This window comes from Gracilinanus agilis, chromosome 4, assembly GCF_016433145.1.
Source record: "Gracilinanus agilis isolate LMUSP501 chromosome 4, AgileGrace, whole genome shotgun sequence".
In the NCBI taxonomy this organism is placed as follows: Eukaryota; Metazoa; Chordata; class Mammalia; order Didelphimorphia; family Didelphidae; genus Gracilinanus; species Gracilinanus agilis.
The window spans coordinates 385824483-385844894 of record NC_058133.1 but is presented as its reverse complement, the minus strand read 5'-3'; the positions used below and the strand labels follow the sequence as shown (position 1 = coordinate 385844894).

Below are 20412 nucleotides of genomic sequence, written 5' to 3'. Positions count from 1 at the left end.
AAGTGAATAATCAATAATATGTATCTTTAGACTTGTCATTAGTGTGGCCAGTTAAAAAAGTGGGGAAAAATCTATCATTTTCTCCTTTTTAGATTTCATAAACTCACTAATTGAATTGAGATCAAAATAGGTACACAAGTGACATACTCTTTTTATGATGTCCTATAACAAATAAGTGAGTAAATGCTGACATTTAGCATTTGAGGGCTTTTCACAACACCATTTAAAATATTTTGGCACTGGCGCAGGACCATCCTGCATGGCATGCCTGTATCAAAGAATGGGCTGTGCTCCATGAGCAAAGCAGAATTTCAATAGTTCAAAAGAAACATGAAATGGAAGAAATTTAGAGACCTCTCCATCCCAAATGCTCATATGGGCTATTTATGCCCAACTTGTGGTAGAGCCTTCCAAGTATGTATTGGTTTGATCAACCACAGTCAGACTCATTTGTATACTGATCCTAACATAGCGATATCATTTTGGTGCTCTTCAAAGTATGAAAGACAACCACCACCACTACTTTTAATATTTAAAGAATGACAACTCTCCTGTTGTTTAATGGCAAGGTAAAGTGTGGCTAATTCTCTGTCCATGAACTCCTATAAATTACAGACACTTGGCAAAACCACCTTTCTACAGTCTGTGGACAGTTAACTAAAAAAAAAAACCAGAACTTTTTGAAGCACTGTGTCCGTGTTCTAATTTGCCTTTAAATAGTCATCAGTGTCTAGACACATTTGCTCTCTGTTCAGGAAAATGCTGTACTAGCTTTTAAAACAGCAGCATCAGTCCTGGTAGAGAAATAGCTTTCATGCTTACCCAGTACAGTGATACTTCTAATATACCCTGTTCAATCCTACTCTCCCAGCTTTCATATTTCAGCCTCTTGACTGGGGTTAAAAGTTCAACTTTCTGGGCATGTAAACCTACTCAAGCAAAGCAAGCCATAAACAAACACTTGGTACAGATATAATGCATACTTCAAGAGGACTAGTTACCATCGGACAAAATGTTTTTTCCCCCACGAGAAATATCCAAGGAGTTTGACAGTCAGAATATACTATTGCTTCTGTGCTCAAGAATCGAAAGTGCCCATCTGGGAGTATTTTACTATAATCAGGGAACTTTTAAACTGTATTTCTCAGAATCTTGGTCTTCCCTCCGATAAGAATGGAGGTTTTATGAGAAAATATTGTTGCTAGTGCTAGTTTCCACTTAAAATATTAAATTTGAAAACATGAATGTCTCAAAAACACTTAGTTTGTGAAGTAATCTTTTTCAGTAGGAAAACAAGTTTAATTTCCTCTATTTTGCTTCAAACTTTCCCAATTCTCCTTTATGCTGGAGATATTTCATGTCACCAGATTCTTCAAACTAGCTGCTGTGGGTTCTGCTAACAGACTGTTCTGTGGTTGGATCTGTCTGGGAAATGATATTGGAATCTTTCCCATGGGGTAGGACTGCTTGTAGAGATTCTTGAGCCTCTGTGTATGCCTTTGGCATAGAGCTATATGTTGAATGTGGTGAATTCAAGTAGCCACACTTCTCTCTGTATTGATGGGTGGGATAAAGAGTGGGAAGTAGTAGATGCAAGTGCCTCAGAGAAGGTCCTACCAGCCAGACCTCAGGTTCATAGATAGTCTCCAATTTACAAATAGGTTATATATGCATTAGGGAATGGCTGAACAAATTGTGGTATATGATTGTAATGGAATATTATTGCACCATTAAAAGAAATGACAAACAAGATAATCACCAAAAAACCTAGAGAAAAACTTATATGAAGTGATACAAAGTCAAGTGAGCAGAACCAGGAGGACACTGTACACTGTTACAGCAAATAACATGTGATGATCATCTATGAAGGACTTAACTACTATCAGTAATACAAGGATCCAGGACAACCCTAAGGGACTCATGATGAAAAAGACGGTCTACTACCATAGAAGGAACTGATAAAATCCGAATGCAGATTCACTTTTTTTCTCTGATTTTTTCTCTAATGTAAGTGATATGCATCTTTTTTCACAATATGATGAACATGGAAATTATATATTAAATATGTACATATGTACAACCTCTATCATATTACCTGTATTCTTGAGGGGAGGGAAGTTAGGAAAGAGGTAAAGAACACAGATCACAAAATGTCAAAAAAGATTATTGAAAACTATCGATGTAAAAAAATTAAGAGATGATAGATAGGAATAAAGAAAGATAGGGTTCGACACTGGCTTTGTGAATTTACTGAAATTGAGGAACTTCAAGATGAGGAATTCCCTCCCTCCCTCTATTATTTCCTATTTATCCTGTCTATGCCATATTTGTTTAAAAACTTTCCATGTTGTGTCCCTTGTACGATTATGAGCTCCTTGAGAGTAGGGACTGTTTTTTGACTGTCTTTTTATCTTTTTTACTTAGCATAGTACGTGGCACATAATAGGTTCTTAATAAATATGTGTTATTTGACATTCTGACAAGTTCTCTGCATCTTGTACAGAGTTACCCAGAGCATTAGGAGGTTAAATGCCTTGCTCAGGGTTACCTTATGTGTCAGAGGTAGGACATGAGCCCAAGTCTTCAGGCTCTAAGACCACTGCCTAATCATGATGTGAGAATATATATTTATATAGTACCTTCTATGTGCCACAAACTTTTTTAAGAGCTCTATTTCTTAAAAGAAATAGTATCTCATTTGAGACTCACAGAAACCCTGAAAGGTAGGTGCTATAAAATCCATTTTATAATTGAGGCAAATGAGGCAAATAGATTTTAAATGACTTAAAAAAAATCCTTACCTTCTGCCTTAGAACCAATATATATTGGTTCTAAGACAGAAGTCCTAAGGGCTAGGCAATGAGGGTCAAGTGACTCACCCAGGGTCACACAGCTAGGAAATGCCTGAGGCCAGATTTGAACACTAGGACCACCCATCTCTAGGCCTGGCTCTCAATCCACTGAGCTACCCAGCTGCCCCAAGTGACTTTCTAAGGACCACCAAGCTAATGAATGTCCAAATCTAGATTTGAATTCAGAACTTCCTGACGTGAAATTCACTATATTGGTCTAGTATTCCATTAATTGTTAAGAGCAGTCCCTGAGGCAATAAAAGTATAGAAGATTCCAAAATATGCAATTCAGAAAATCTATAATTAAAAATATCAAGGGAGAAGAGGGGATAATATGGATGATGGTCCATTAAAAGCATTTGGTTTGGAGCCAGAGGATCTAGGTTCAAATCTGGTTTTTTATTCAAATAGGCCAACTCACAAATTTCCTCAAAGCCCATTTCCTCAAATACAAAATTGGTCTAGATGATCTCTAAGATTCCTTCCAGTTTTAAGTCCTATGACTTAAGTAATCCAGCGGGATTACATACAGAATTCTATGAGTTAAATTTGCACATAAAAAGCTATATGCAAAAAAGATTGAAGGAGATACACATAACTGATGAAAAAAAAGTTATGAAAAGCTTAGGGAAAAAAGTCCCAGTTAATAAAATGGGCTTTTTTTTTTCTATGTTCAGAATAAGAATATTAACAAGGAAAAGAGCTATCTATATTAATACACTCTTCTCTCTCCTAGGCTGTGATTAACAGCAGAGTTTTCTGATTCCATTTTTTTTTAGGATAGGGCATTTTTCTATTTTTTGTTTTTACTATAGTATGGTATAATGGGAAAAGCATTAGATTTGAAATCAAAGGTTTTGTGTTCAAATTCTAACTCTGGTGATTATTCATTGTATGACAAAGTATTGCACTTCTCAGGATTTAATTTCCTTATCTGCAATATGAGGAGTTTGAATTAGATGGGATCTGAAGTCCTTTCTGGCTCCAAATCCATGCATCAGTGATGAATTGGTATCATGCTAATAGACTTCAGAGAGAAAACATGCATTTAATTCCTCCTTTCTTCCCCACCAAGACTGATTTTCAATCTGGAAGGAGTGAATAAATATTGGTGCAAAGGGCATCAATGCCTCTAGAAGGGAAGGGAAGGGAATAAACATTTAAGAAGCACCTACTAGGTGCCAGGCACTGTGCCAAGCACTTTAAAAATACTAGATATTAAAGCTGAACTACATCTACTGTTTGAATGAAATTATGTCTTTAGGCCTACACAAATTACACCCTTGGGTAAAGGGAAGACCTGTAGGTGTTCTCAAGGAGCCATTTACACTGATTTTTGAAAGATCATGGTCAGGAAGATAGGATCAAAAAGCCATTTTAGGGAGAACTAGTAGCTGTCTTTAAACATCTGAGAAACTGTTATGACAGAAGCAGGAATCGATTTTAGTGTTCTAGAGCAGAAGTAGAATAGATATTTGGAAGCCAAGGAGTGACATTTAAAGAAATCAAAGTATCCACAAATTTTTATTCATATTATGCCATCACAATTACATGTCAGTTTCTTGATCTCTGGGGTTATTTTCCTTTTGTCTTCGTATGGTCATTGCCTAGCCCAAGGTCTCAGAGAGAGGAGAAGCTTTCAAAATTCGAGTTGTCATTCTGGAAGGCAATTGGGAACTATGCCCAAGGGGCTTTAAAAGACTGCCTGCCCTTTGATCCAGCCATACCACTGCTAGGTTTGTACCCCAAAGAGATCATAGATAAACAGACTTGTACACAAATACTTATAGCAGCACTCTTTGTGGTAGCAAAGAATTGGGAAATGAGAGTGTGTCCTTCATTTGGGGAATGGCTGAACAAACTGTGATATATGATGGTGATGGAATACTATTATGCTGTAAAGAATGATGAACTGGAGGATTTCCATATGAGCTGGAAAGACATCCACAAACAGATGTGGAGTTAAATGAGCAGAACCAGGAGAACATTGTACACAGTAACTGAAACATTGTGGAATGATCAAATAGAATAGACTTTGCTATTGATAGCAATGCAATGATTCAGGACAATCCTGAGGGATTTATGAGAAGGAATCCTATCTACATTGAGAGAAAGAAATGTGGGAATAGAAACACAGAAGGAAAATATTTGATTTTTCATTTGTTTATATGGGTATAGGATGTGGAGTTTTGGGTTTTAGAAGACAATTACAAAATGATTAATATGGAAATAGGTATTGAGTGATGATATACTTATAATCCAGTGTTGGTTTGTTGGCTGTGGGAGGGAGGGAGGAGCGGGAAGAGGGGGTAAAGTACATGAATCATGTAACCATGAAAAAATACTTAAATAAAAAATAAAAAAATTAAATTAAATTAAAATGTTAATTGTTTGGATTGAGAGCCAGGCCTAGAGACAGGAATTCCTGGGTTCAAATATAACCTCTGATACTTCCTAGTTGTGTGATCCTGGGCAAGTCACTTAGCCTACATTGCCCCTAGCCTCTACTACTTCTGCCTTGGAACCAATACACAGTATTGATTCTAAGATGTAAGAAAAGGATTATTATTTTTTTAAAATGTGGTTTGTTGAAACTGGAGAAAAAAATTTTTATTGGAGATTCAAAACCTGCCTCTATAGCTGTGTGACCCTGGACAAATCACTTTAAAAATCTTTATTAGCCTCAGTTTACTCTTTTGTAAAATGGATCAGAATAGCACTTACCTCCTAGGATTGTTGTGAAGATCAATGATATATGTAAAGTATTTTATAAACCTTAAAGTTCTTTAAGTGTTAGCTGTCATCATCATCATCATCATCATCATTATTGCTGTTGTTTCAGTAGGCTATTAGTACCTTTTAGATTTACCCTGTGAAATGTTAACTCTTAAGGGTTGACTTTATGGAATGGATGAATCAGAGGAAGAATAATGTGAAACGTTATGCTACTTCTTATTTCAAGTTGTCATGACCTGATGATTGGAGCTTTATTTAGGGGGAAAAGAAATATTAATCCAGGTAGTGTCAAAAGGTAATCTAGTTTGAATCATCTACTACATTTCAAGAAAAAAGATGATTAATTCAAAGAGGAAATAGAATTAAATAATAATTTGTTGTTCTTCTCTAGTAATAATGCCATTGTTTCTATTTTGATACTTGAGTGAATGTAAAAACTTACATGAGAAAGAGCAGGTGTAGGCGGTGGAGAGGGGAGTGGAAAAGCTGGTGTGGTCTCCTTCTCCTGAAGGCCAGAATCAGGTGGGAAAATAATTTGTTCTGAAGGAACTTCTTCTTCACCAGGTTTGTGATCTAGACAGCGACCAATGTCCGCATTTTTGAAGGACACAGATTCAGCAAAGTCCATTGGGCTAAAAGAATATAAGGAAATGGCAAGATTTATGTTCTAATTTGTTCATCTTGCTGCCTTACAGCAAATATAGATCACTCTACTGCTTTGAAGTCCATCAATACAGATCTGAATTTGGCTTCAAAATTTAAAACTTTCTCCTTATCTATTTCCCAAAGTATATTTGTGCCTGGAATCAGACTTGTTTCTCCAATAAAAGGCAAAATTGAATGAATGAATAAAAGAAAAAGCATTCAATAAACACAGGATGTATTGGGTACTTTATTAAGCACTGGGGAAATAAAATATGGACACATTTGGGAATCTCTACCTTGAAGGTGCTTATATTCTGGGGTGAGGGCAATGGGGAAGATGTTTAGAGTGTAGGCCATAGCAATAAAAGGAGCAGATGGAATCCAAAGATAGGTCAAAATATACCATTCTTCACTTTATTTCCTCTGTCAATTTTTTTCTAGTGTAAGAAGTATGTCTTATTTCATAATATGACAGAGATATATGTAATATATGATAATATATGTACAACCTATATACTATTACTTGCCATTTTGGGGAGTGGGAGGAGTAAGGAAGGGGATAAGAAAGAATGAGAAAAATTTATGGATATAGCTAATGTGAGAATTTGTTTCTCCTGGGCAAGTATATTTAATATAATTTATTATATATTTAAAACAAAGCATATGGATTCTATTATTGTTATATTACATATTATATTATGTTATATATTGTTATAAATACATGGGCAGATAGAGAGAGGGTAAACTGAATACTACCACTGTTAATTAGGTGACAGCAGTGGTAGTTCAGATATGTGGCTAGAGCAAGATCACCTGAGTCTTGCCACCTAGCTAGATGTTGTACCACCTCCCTCCTTTATAACAGTGCCCAGGCAGGATCCTTCAGGTCAATGGATGAATATCCCTGACAGATCCCCCTGAGGTTGATTAATGATGGTTATTGGGCTCTATTAGCCTTGGACACGTTTATCTGACTGTGTTGTTCCCTTCCCAGAGAAGTGATGAAACAACCACTCCAGGAAGGTACTTGAATAGCTTTATCTATATTTTTATCAAAGAAGGAATATTAGGAAATGGTAAGAGGAATAGGGAAACCCTAAACTAATTTTGGTAATAGTAATCCCTCAGAGCAGTAGGCAAGTAAGTGATTCTGGCTTGTTAGCTCCTCTGGCTCAGCCTGGCCACAGCCAAACCAAAGCAAGTAAGCTGCTGTTTGATGTCTTTCAGCTTCTCCTTCCTGTTAAATGTTATGCCTATTCAGCCTTCAGGAACCACTCCTTTTCCACCCTCTTCTTCTTCTCCTGCCCACTTCCCGGATCCCTCCCGGGCCCTAGGATACCTAGATATCTAAAGATGGTTTGAATTCCTAAATATCTAGGGGTCAGTAGAATAAGAAGATTCACGGTCTGGATACAGGTTGGCAATGTTAATGAGGTACAAGACAGGAGCTCTTGCAAGGTTGAACCAAGCAAGTCTCAAATCCCAATAGACCAGGATCTACAGATCTCAGGTCCAAGGGAAATGAAAGGACCCAAAAGCCAGGGCTGCCAGGGTATTTATACCCCTCCTGGCCAACCGCTTTTTCTCCTGTCCTCATGGCCTCTGGGAACATTCTGATGTCCAAAGGTCTTTACCTGTTAATCAACAGTGAGACTCTCTGCTCCCAGAGTTTCAATATAACAATATCAAAAATAAATATCCATATTTTAAAAAGAAAAAAGAGGAGGAAAAGAAGCATGGTGACCTTGTTCTAGGTGAGGTAAGACGAAAAAGGTCATTTATCAAGGTCCTTGGACCAGACTCCAAGTTCAGGTAGGAGGTGGTAGATGAGGAGAATGAGGCAGCCTGGATTAGAAATGGCTAGCAATTATTTGTGTCATGTATGCCAGTTCCTGCCATGAATAAAATGACTCATTATATACCTCTTAAGGGAAATTTGTATAAAAACTGAGATGTATAATTTTTATATAACTATTCTATATTCTATTCTATATTATATGTATGCTATATAATATATATACANAGCCAGGCCTAGAGACAGGAATTCCTGGGTTCAAATATAACCTCTGATACTTCCTAGTTGTGTGATCCTGGGCAAGTCACTTAGCCTACATTGCCCCTAGCCTCTACTACTTCTGCCTTGGAACCAATACACAGTATTGATTCTAAGATGTAAGAAAAGGATTATTATTTTTTTAAAATGTGGTTTGTTGAAACTGGAGAAAAAAATTTTTATTGGAGATTCAAAACCTGCCTCTATAGCTGTGTGACCCTGGACAAATCACTTTAAAAATCTTTATTAGCCTCAGTTTACTCTTTTGTAAAATGGATCAGAATAGCACTTACCTCCTAGGATTGTTGTGAAGATCAATGATATATGTAAAGTATTTTATAAACCTTAAAGTTCTTTAAGTGTTAGCTGTCATCATCATCATCATCATCATCATTATTGCTGTTGTTTCAGTAGGCTATTAGTACCTTTTAGATTTACCCTGTGAAATGTTAACTCTTAAGGGTTGACTTTATGGAATGGATGAATCAGAGGAAGAATAATGTGAAACGTTATGCTACTTCTTATTTCAAGTTGTCATGACCTGATGATTGGAGCTTTATTTAGGGGGAAAAGAAATATTAATCCAGGTAGTGTCAAAAGGTAATCTAGTTTGAATCATCTACTACATTTCAAGAAAAAAGATGATTAATTCAAAGAGGAAATAGAATTAAATAATAATTTGTTGTTCTTCTCTAGTAATAATGCCATTGTTTCTATTTTGATACTTGAGTGAATGTAAAAACTTACATGAGAAAGAGCAGGTGTAGGCGGTGGAGAGGGGAGTGGAAAAGCTGGTGTGGTCTCCTTCTCCTGAAGGCCAGAATCAGGTGGGAAAATAATTTGTTCTGAAGGAACTTCTTCTTCACCAGGTTTGTGATCTAGACAGCGACCAATGTCCGCATTTTTGAAGGACACAGATTCAGCAAAGTCCATTGGGCTAAAAGAATATAAGGAAATGGCAAGATTTATGTTCTAATTTGTTCATCTTGCTGCCTTACAGCAAATATAGATCACTCTACTGCTTTGAAGTCCATCAATACAGATCTGAATTTGGCTTCAAAATTTAAAACTTTCTCCTTATCTATTTCCCAAAGTATATTTGTGCCTGGAATCAGACTTGTTTCTCCAATAAAAGGCAAAATTGAATGAATGAATAAAAGAAAAAGCATTCAATAAACACAGGATGTATTGGGTACTTTATTAAGCACTGGGGAAATAAAATATGGACACATTTGGGAATCTCTACCTTGAAGGTGCTTATATTCTGGGGTGAGGGCAATGGGGAAGATGTTTAGAGTGTAGGCCATAGCAATAAAAGGAGCAGATGGAATCCAAAGATAGGTCAAAATATACCATTCTTCACTTTATTTCCTCTGTCAATTTTTTTCTAGTGTAAGAAGTATGTCTTATTTCATAATATGACAGAGATATATGTAATATATGATAATATATGTACAACCTATATACTATTACTTGCCATTTTGGGGAGTGGGAGGAGTAAGGAAGGGGATAAGAAAGAATGAGAAAAATTTATGGATATAGCTAATGTGAGAATTTGTTTCTCCTGGGCAAGTATATTTAATATAATTTATTATATATTTAAAACAAAGCATATGGATTCTATTATTGTTATATTACATATTATATTATGTTATATATTGTTATAAATACATGGGCAGATAGAGAGAGGGTAAACTGAATACTACCACTGTTAATTAGGTGACAGCAGTGGTAGTTCAGATATGTGGCTAGAGCAAGATCACCTGAGTCTTGCCACCTAGCTAGATGTTGTACCACCTCCCTCCTTTATAACAGTGCCCAGGCAGGATCCTTCAGGTCAATGGATGAATATCCCTGACAGATCCCCCTGAGGTTGATTAATGATGGTTATTGGGCTCTATTAGCCTTGGACACGTTTATCTGACTGTGTTGTTCCCTTCCCAGAGAAGTGATGAAACAACCACTCCAGGAAGGTACTTGAATAGCTTTATCTATATTTTTATCAAAGAAGGAATATTAGGAAATGGTAAGAGGAATAGGGAAACCCTAAACTAATTTTGGTAATAGTAATCCCTCAGAGCAGTAGGCAAGTAAGTGATTCTGGCTTGTTAGCTCCTCTGGCTCAGCCTGGCCACAGCCAAACCAAAGCAAGTAAGCTGCTGTTTGATGTCTTTCAGCTTCTCCTTCCTGTTAAATGTTATGCCTATTCAGCCTTCAGGAACCACTCCTTTTCCACCCTCTTCTTCTTCTCCTGCCCACTTCCCGGATCCCTCCCGGGCCCTAGGATACCTAGATATCTAAAGATGGTTTGAATTCCTAAATATCTAGGGGTCAGTAGAATAAGAAGATTCACGGTCTGGATACAGGTTGGCAATGTTAATGAGGTACAAGACAGGAGCTCTTGCAAGGTTGAACCAAGCAAGTCTCAAATCCCAATAGACCAGGATCTACAGATCTCAGGTCCAAGGGAAATGAAAGGACCCAAAAGCCAGGGCTGCCAGGGTATTTATACCCCTCCTGGCCAACCGCTTTTTCTCCTGTCCTCATGGCCTCTGGGAACATTCTGATGTCCAAAGGTCTTTACCTGTTAATCAACAGTGAGACTCTCTGCTCCCAGAGTTTCAATATAACAATATCAAAAATAAATATCCATATTTTAAAAAGAAAAAAGAGGAGGAAAAGAAGCATGGTGACCTTGTTCTAGGTGAGGTAAGACGAAAAAGGTCATTTATCAAGGTCCTTGGACCAGACTCCAAGTTCAGGTAGGAGGTGGTAGATGAGGAGAATGAGGCAGCCTGGATTAGAAATGGCTAGCAATTATTTGTGTCATGTATGCCAGTTCCTGCCATGAATAAAATGACTCATTATATACCTCTTAAGGGAAATTTGTATAAAAACTGAGATGTATAATTTTTATATAACTATTCTATATTCTATTCTATATTATATGTATGCTATATAATATATATACATATACATATATATATATATATATATATATATACTTTCTTCTCTTTAACTTTACTACTTGCATTGCAAATGATCACAGTACAATGGTTATAGTGATCTTGGTACAAATAATAATAGTTAGGATACAGAAGTTTACTTACATGGCATTAATGACAAGATTCCATATACAGCCTTCAAAAGGAGGTATAGTTCTGAGTGGGGAAGGTTGAAATTGAGATGGAGAGCCTCCCACAAATAGTTTTTTAATGCTAATAGATTGTTCTGCTGTCAGGTTCTGCATATGCTTTCTGTCTTCATCCACTTGGACAGTAAACATGCTGATGAAATATAAAAAACAAAAATAAAAAATACATGAGGTTTGGAAACTGACTGTTTATGGCCATCACTTTATACCCACCCACTGTAGCCATGAATGAGCTGAAATGGGATGATCAGGAGCATTAAGCAAATGTTATTGTCTCTCAGGATCTCTTTTGTTAATTCTCTCTAAGAGCTCAACAAGAGCAGACAGTGATGCTGCAGTAATATTAGTCTCTAGTTGAGATGGCAGTTGTGGTCTGCAGACTGACAACACTGTCATGGTGAGACCCTAGACTTCTGTACTGTGAAATAATGTCAATCTTACAGGGCTCAGTGGGTTTATAGCAATATGGGGTCACATTTGGTTTTCCTCTTTATTTCTTGGTTTGTGCTAGCTAGTATCTTCTTGCTATGGGACAAATAGTACTCCAGAGTTCTTAGATTGCATGAATATACAACACAGCAAACATACTGTACATTTTACAATGGATGTTGGGTGTCATTTATCTTTGCCTGAGCAGAGGGGGCAAGGAAGGGTCATTATTGTTAATTTAACAACTTCAGTGACTTTCTTTAGTGGACATTCATTTACTTTTCTTAATAGATTTCCACAAGATAAAAACACATTATAAAAAGGGAAGCAATATATTTATTCACTCTATTCATTTACCAATAGTATCAACTCATGTAAGGAAGGATTATAGAATACAAATGTACTTTTCCCCTTTACATAAGCAAGAGGTTAGAAGGAGCCATAGGATCTTTCTGCAAAGAATAAGCACAGACAGACATGGAAGTTTATTATTGGAGAGATTAAGGTAAATTATGAAGTTACTAAAAATTCTGCTTCATTTGTGGTGCAAAAAATGTCTTTGGGGATGACAAACCTGGGTAGAGTATGGGCTTCTTGTATTTGAGGTAAAGGGAGTGGATACAAATGTAGTATAATATATTGAATACTGATTCTGGAGTCAAAGGATGTGGATTCAATTCTCATCTTTGACAGTTTCTAACTGTGAGATCTTGGGCAAATCATTCAATTCCCTGGGCACCAATGGCCTCATCTATAAGATGAGAGGATTAAGTTAAATTAGATGGTCTCTGAGGTCACTTTTGGAATCTAGTTCTATGATGACATAATGAAGGCAATGTACTGTGAGCTGAACTAACTTTGAGGAGTCTCTGGACAGTTTCTCCACCTTTTGGCAATCCTACTAAGAGAGGTAGAAGTTAAAAAATATCTTAAGTACTAATAGATATAGTAAATTATATTGAAAGAATGTCCAATATAATCATTTCATTGCTCATTTTTCAAAGTAGAAAGATGAAGAAGTTCTGTGGAAACAATAGAAGGAGAAATGAAATCAAAGGCAACATATATACTCATTTTCCATTGTACTCTGCTTGTCAGCAGGAACTATAGGGTATGAAAATTACAAGAGTTGTTTTTTTTTTAAATTCTAGGAAACCAGAGGCTTTTGGATAACATGTGAGTCATAGTTAAGCGATTTCTCCTTTTCTGGCTAAAAGCTTTTAATGATGCACCTTATTTTTGGCTGACCACATCTACTGTCATAACAAAATATCTATCACAGCTGCACCATTAAGGATTAGCCAAGGAGAAATAAGCTTCCATCTTGTACTACTTCCTACTTATCATTATTGGGTTCTAGCTCTATTTTGGTCAGACATAAGAAGAAAGCACATTTTGGCCCTCACACTTAAAAGTACTTTTGTGAACCTTGTCAAACCTCCCTAGTTATAAAAATTGAATTTAGTAAAGGTAAGAGTAGAAACAATAGGCACGCTACTTGCAGGTAGATTTCAGCCTAATATAAGGAAAACAAACACACACACATGCACAGATTTTATACTCTCTCACATACAATTCCTTACAATTAGAGCTGTCTAAAAACTGAGACAGTGAACCTTCTTTTACAGAAATCTTTTAAAAAAAGGTTGAATGACTGTTTCTCTGGATGGCTGTAGAGAAGATTCATGCTTTTCCCTCTGATATTCTAGTAGCTAAATTATTACAACTTATTTATGTTCTTGTTGACCCAATAGTAGTAGAGTATTTGCTGAAGAAAGGAACATGTTGGGCTGTACTTAGGCTCACAGAGCTGGAACAAGAGGGGATCTCAAAATCCATATAAGACCAATTTTTTTATTGTACTGATGAGAAACTACCCCTTGCAGGCTGGTCTGCATGACTTAGCTGAGCAATCCTTGTCCAAAATGTATCATTGTGAACTTTAGCTTTGGGGAATCAGTGGCTCCAATTTTGTAGCTGGTTATGACTTATTGTGCTTGGGACGTCCTACTGATGTTCCTCCTTGGGAAGAACTAATTTCTGGGTGTGATAATTATGCTTTTCTTATGCATGATATCCAAGTCAGTTAGGAAACATAACCTGGTAGCTGTGTAAGTTTGGAGTCATATAGGAGAAGGATAGTTCAAAGCACAATATCTCCCCTGGGACAAAGTTCCAAAAGGCCAAATGTTTTTAAAGATAACACCTATAACTACTGTGGGTGGGGGTTTGGGACATCATTATCCTAGATGAGGAAGGGGGTTAGGGTCATTTGGAAAGAATATTCCAACTACTGTTCTAATTGTCACCATGAAAGAGAGCAACTGCTGCCCAGGATGCTGCTATTTAATTTTTTAAAATTAACATTCATTTTTCTTGTTACTTTGTTTAAAAGGTTTTTTTCAGTGTTTTTTCAAAAAAGATTGTGAAAATAAAGTTGGTCTTTGATGAGAGGGAAGATATATGGTGGTTTGTTGTAATTTTGCATTTATAAGGTAATTGTGGGGAGGATGCTGGGAAAGTGTGCCTCCTTGAAATTTTGTTCAAACTCCAGATTTGATGGCTTTATAGCCTTTTATTTTAAATTGCTTTGCTGCCTTGTATTAGGTCTTCAAAAAGAATAAAAGTTGTACTGAAACTAAAAAAAAAAAAAAAGGGTGCCCAGTAAGGTTAACTTTTTCTAAGGTTACAAAAGTAGTAAGTACTAGAGATGGATTGTAGGCTTCTTGAGAGCAGGCACTGTCTTTTGTCTTTTTTTGTTATCCCAAGTAGTAGGGATTTAATAAATATTTACTGATTGTTTTTTAATTTGATCCCAGATCCTCTGAGCCAGTTAGGAAATATACCCCAGTAGCTATGTAAGTTTGGAATCATTTAAGGGATGAAAGTTCAAGCACAATGTCTAACATGGGACAAATCTTTTTAATGACAAAATGTTTTTAAAGATAAAACGTATAGCTACTGAAGGTAGAAGTAGGGATTGGCAGGAATTATTATTGTAGATGAGGATGTCATTGTCCTTTCTAATCTACCATGATGCCTTCTATGATGAAAATATCTCTGAATTTGCAAGCTAATACTGGTGAAATGGCCTAGCTAGCCTTATTATTAGGTGGAGGGAGAGAAATGTGAGAACATGATGCTTTTTTGTGTTTGTTGACATGTCTAAAACTTTTAATTTTTTTTGGTAATCAACTCTCTTTGCCTTCAGGACTTATTACAAATTGGGAAAAAACATATATAACTACTTCTGGCTTCTTAACTTATCTTAATCTGTAAGGATGGGTCCACAAGGATGAGGAGTACAGGTTTAGAAGTTTAGTCTGGATAGAGAAACTATACCCCACTCAGACTCATGGAGTCTTCTGGTGAGCTAGATCAGTGGTTTCCAAACATTTTTGGCCTACTGCTCCCTTTCCAGAAAAAAAAAATAGTACTTAATGCCCCCTGTCACATACTATCACTGCCCCCTTACAGTTTATTCACTGCCCCCAAATGTACCTGTGGCCATCACCGCCCCTGGATTGCTGTAGCACTTTGGGAATCACTGAGCTAGACTATAGGTTTTGAGATCCAGGTAAAGTGTAGGTAGAAGAAGTAACTTGACATCAAGACTAAGTCAACTTTCAAGATCCAGGAAGGCTAAATAAATAAATCAGGGAATGGAATCTATTTTAGGTGACCTAGTCTGTTGGGAGCCATTAAGACTCCTCTTTTGACCCCTTTTATGATCCACACCTTTTCTTATTGAAAAACATTATAGCCTCTAGGAAAACTTTAAGTTCTTAGTAAACCAGCACTTAATGAGTTAACAGCCTTTTTTTCACTCAGCAGAGTAAAGGTGCAGCTGTGGGTATATCTCTCTAACTGCTTCAGGTGTCCCAAGGTCACGGAGTGGCAAGCTCAGGCAAAATAACTTTTAGATAAAGTGAGGCTCATTTTTAACCTTGAGACTTTTTCTAATCCAGCATTATCTTCTTTGGAAAATTATTTGTAAAACTATAACTTTATTGTGTTTTGATATGACATAATTTGTGTTTCTGCGCAAATGCAAAGTTTTTAGGGGTGGTTCTTTTGTGTGAAATGAGTCTTGAAGTATATATAATAAACTCCATGCTGCAAGTGACAGAGCTGGAAGCATAAGCTAAAAGATCTTCCATATCAGCTAAGCCATCTTTATCAGATTATCTGGACATGATAGACAGATCTGGAGACTAGTCAGAATACATAGCTGTAATAAGAAAAAGCAACTTCTACAGCCAGTGTGAAAGTGAGATGGTATAAGACCCGAAACCTGAAGGAAGAGGACAATTTGTGAGCACTGATCAAAAATGAAATTTGTCACCTGGATTTGGAGAGGGTTTTCCTCTCTATACCTTCAGGTCAGTGGTATGGCATCTATAATCTTCTAGAAGGACCATAATAGAAGGGGAAAAAACCTGTCCAGATCTCAGATTCTTGAGCTCCTAATTGAGAACTTGATAAGTAGATTCCAGAGGGTTGAGATTTACTCAGTAGCATAGCTTGCCAAGGGAAGAGTATGATTTGAAGTTAGAATCCAAATATCTATACTTGAAGCTCTCAAAATACACTCAATATGTGGATTATGGTTACTATGTACACCAGGTCCCACAGTTCTCTCCACGTTCTCACTCAATATAAATTGTTGAGGTGCTTAAGGAAAAAAAAGTAGTCCATAAGAATATGATAATACCTTTTATAGTATTTGGTTTCCCCCTTTAGCTTCATAAGTTTCTTCTAAGGTCTTAAAAAAATAGAAATTCTCTCTTGAAACTTAACAGGTTGGTGAGCTATTATGGGGAATCTGTGGAAGGGTCTAAGTAGAAAAACCTATGGTATTTAGCCTGCAGGGATTCTAGGTGGTTGTGAACCTGGGAAATCAAGAGGTTGAACTCTGTAGATGGTACCAGTCTACCAAGTCGTGGGTTGGCTACTATGAAAATGATGTGGGGGCAAAACAGAAAGGAATTGTGAAACCCACAGTAACCAATAACTGCAGTTCTAGGAGTGAATGTGTTTGAAGGACTTGAGGAAGAAATGCTTGGATTGCAAAGCCCAAGTCATATTCACCCTTCTCTAAACTCCAAAAGTAAGCAGGAAACTGCCTATCAAAATTAGAGCACTGGTTTTTAACCTAACTCTGCGACTTCAGAGTATGCCATTGGAAAAAAAAAATTCATGAGTTAACATAGTAGTTGGCTTTCTTGTCTAATGGACATTTTCTGCTTGGAGTGTTTAATGTGACTTGACACTACTTTCTTCTGAGGTGGCCTGTCTAGAAGGGTCAAGTAGTAGCCTGTCTCTTTAATAATGTGGGAGCTATAAGTATCTCAGGTCTTTTTGATATTTTCCTAAAGACAGGTTAGATTTAGAAATATATGGAAACAAAATATCGAGCGACATCAATCTTGAGAATTTTAGCACTGACACTGATTGGAGTGAAGATTTTTAATCCACTGATTTTGCCAGAGGCTAAATGATACTTTTCCTGATTGCTCCTCTATCCCAGCTGTTGGTATTTTCTCCCTAGAAGTTACTTTGTATTAATTGACATAATTTTCAAGGTTTATTATAAATGATTCCCCTTCACAAGCCAAACCAATCTCCGTACTATTCCTCATTTATGACTCCATCTCTCATCTTTCTGCGTCTGTTCCCCATCACTAGGAACATACTTCCTTTTTGCATTTGTCCCTTAAAATGTCTAGTTTCATTCAAGACTCAGCTGAAGCATCACCTTCTACATAAAACCTTTCCTTCTTCCCCCAGCTTCTAATCCCTCACCCATTACCTTACTTGAATTTGTGTAATTCATTGTCTCTCTCTCTCTCTCTCTCTCTCTCTCTCTCTCTCTCTCTCTCTCTCTCTCCCCCATCTGTCTATCACATCTATCATCTGTTTGTTGTGTCCCCTGAAAGAATATAAGCACTCTTAGGAGAGGTAAGACCTTTTTCACTTTTGTCTTTGTATCTCTAGTATGTAGTATAGTGCCTACTATATAGTAGCCACTTAAAGGTATTTTGATCGACATATTTATTTAGTTTCAAATGAAAGAAAATTCACCTCTCTTGTCCAAGATTTTTAAAAAAAGAAATAAAGATTGCAGTTGCAGTTCATAAAGAATGAATCATGAAGTTCTCCAAACCATATGTGATCTAAGGTGGAAGGCTTTGAGCAGAAGATAAAAGGGTAGGGATAAAACATTCTGCCGAGTGTTAAAATAAAGTGAGATTAGTTTCTCATGAATTTTGTCCATATGGTATGTGTATTTTGGATTGGACTAACACGATGCTGAAATTCATATTTTGTTGCATTGTCAGGCAACAGTTTCTTTTTCTTCACTTAGGAGCAAACTTTCTAAATTATTTTTTATCAACTTGATTCTTAAGAATCCTTTCCCAAATCCAAAGGATTAGTTCTAAGAGAAATAATGATGGCAGAAAAACAGAGGTTTCAAGGAATATCTTTAGGATGAGATTGCAGGGATGCCGACTTCTGGGCAGCAGTGAGGTATCCTGAAAAACAGGACATTGAGCCTGCAATGAGGCCTCAGAAAAGCATCTCCAGCATCCCACTTTTCTATGTACTGACCCTTCCTGAAGAATCACATACTGAAGGTCAATTATTGTCAGCATTATCCTTAGCACTGAAATATGAAAGATATAGAAGAGCCTCTTGTGAAGAGGGCTATTCCCTCCTCCCACTTCTAGCTCTCTTTGTGTGTGTGTGTGTGTGTGTGTGTGTGTGTGTGTGTGTGAGAGAGAGAGAGAGAGAGAGAGAGAGAGAGAGAGAGAGAGAGAGAGAGAGGTTCATAGGAACATAGATTTAGAACTAGAAGTCATCTAGTCCAACTCTTTCATTTTACAGAGTAGGAAACTGAAAGGCCAGTGAGACAAAATGATTGCCAGGTAGGTAGTAAATGGCAGAGGCAACATGAGAATTGAGGTTCTTTTCTCATTGCACTGCCCTTCCTCTCTTTAGCTAAAATACTGATGTAATTGTTAAGTATATGTCCCTTCCTACCATAGGAATCCTTGACTTGAAGATTAGTTAGTATGCACCAAAGGTGGGGATAGTCACATAAGAGAGAGGCTTCCTCATATCAGTAATGTAGTACTAAAGTAAGGCCAACCCTGAGAGAAAAGAAACATACTCTTCCAATTATTATCCACTATTACATTATTATTCATTACTTTGCTTCATACATATTGTTCCTTATTATTTATCATCCTGGTATATTTTCACTAGCTGCAAATAATTATTTTATATATACAAAATTATATATAATGTGTATAACTTTGGCATATTATATATATAACACAAATATGATACATAATGCAAATATATAGGATACAATGTTATTAATATCTAATATAGTAAATATGAATAGAATACATAAATAGCATATTATGTGTTAAATATACATATACATTTGTATATACTTACATATGTATATATGTGTACATAATATACACACATCTCTACATGATGTCACAAATCACCTTTTCCCCATTGGACTGTAAACTTGGAGAGCAGGAACTATTTCAGTTTTGTCCTTGTATGCCCTGCACCTGACATACTGCCTGGCACATTATAGGCACTTGTCGATTTACTGCTTTATTCACCAAGTTTTAGGGTCAAGGAGTTCTAGAGCCATGAATTATTTTTGTGTTTCTGTGTATTTGTGTTTGGGAAAGGACTGGGGAGGATGGAGAGGTAAGGGACAGGAAGATTCTCAGAAGGGCTAATTAATTTATGCATCACTCTGAGTACACTTGTGGGAGGGAGTAGCAGGGACTGGTGTTCTTCCTTCTCTTTAGAAAAGAATTGTGATGTTGTGTCTACTTCTTCCACCCCCTTCCTTTCCTTTATTTCCCCAAACTCCCTTGAAAGACATTTTGCTGAAGATACTACTACAGATTGGGGAATGTGGACAGTGGAAGACAGCAGAAGACAAGCAAGTGGACAAGGGAGAAGAGACAAATGCCTTTTGTCTCTTCTCTAGAAGTGTAACAGATGTGGCTCGAAGGGGGTAGTAGAGCCTCCCCCAGGAAAGTGAGGCATCACCTACTTCAAGTTCAAAGTGTTCTTGGGGATACAGATAGGTAACTTAATTATAGCAGGAGCAATCCAGATGTTCTAATAGAGATTCTTGAACAGAGGAAAAGAAACAAATCCTATGAAGGTGGAGAATGACAAACAACATTATTCTCTAATAGTTACTAAATAAATGGACTTTCACATCTCTCTCACAATATCAAAAAAATGGTGGAGCAGTCACTTGGTCATTTTCTTCATAAATTTTAATGTATGAACAACTCTCCTCAATTCCTCTCCTGGAGTCTAAGTAATGGGATATCCATCCTTGTTTGAGGCAATATGGTAGAAAATGTGTAGAGCAGCCTGACCTACAGGGGGAGAGAGAGAGAGAGAGAGACAGAGAGAGACAGAGAGAGACAGAGAGAGACAGAGAGAGACAGAGAGAGACAGAGAGAGAGAGAGACAGAGAGAGAGAGAGAGAG

General features: G+C 36.9%; 1 protein-coding gene across 1 annotated transcript in view; it reads right to left on the bottom strand.

The window, feature by feature from the left end:
- LAMA2 (laminin subunit alpha 2) overlaps window positions 1-20412 on the bottom strand; it is a 625852-nt gene that overhangs the window by 18771 nt on the left and 586669 nt on the right. The window contains 2 exon segments of the mRNA XM_044676961.1: window positions 9034-9223; window positions 11397-11573. Of these exon segments, the coding sequence (XP_044532896.1) occupies window positions 9034-9223; window positions 11397-11573 (367 nt within the window).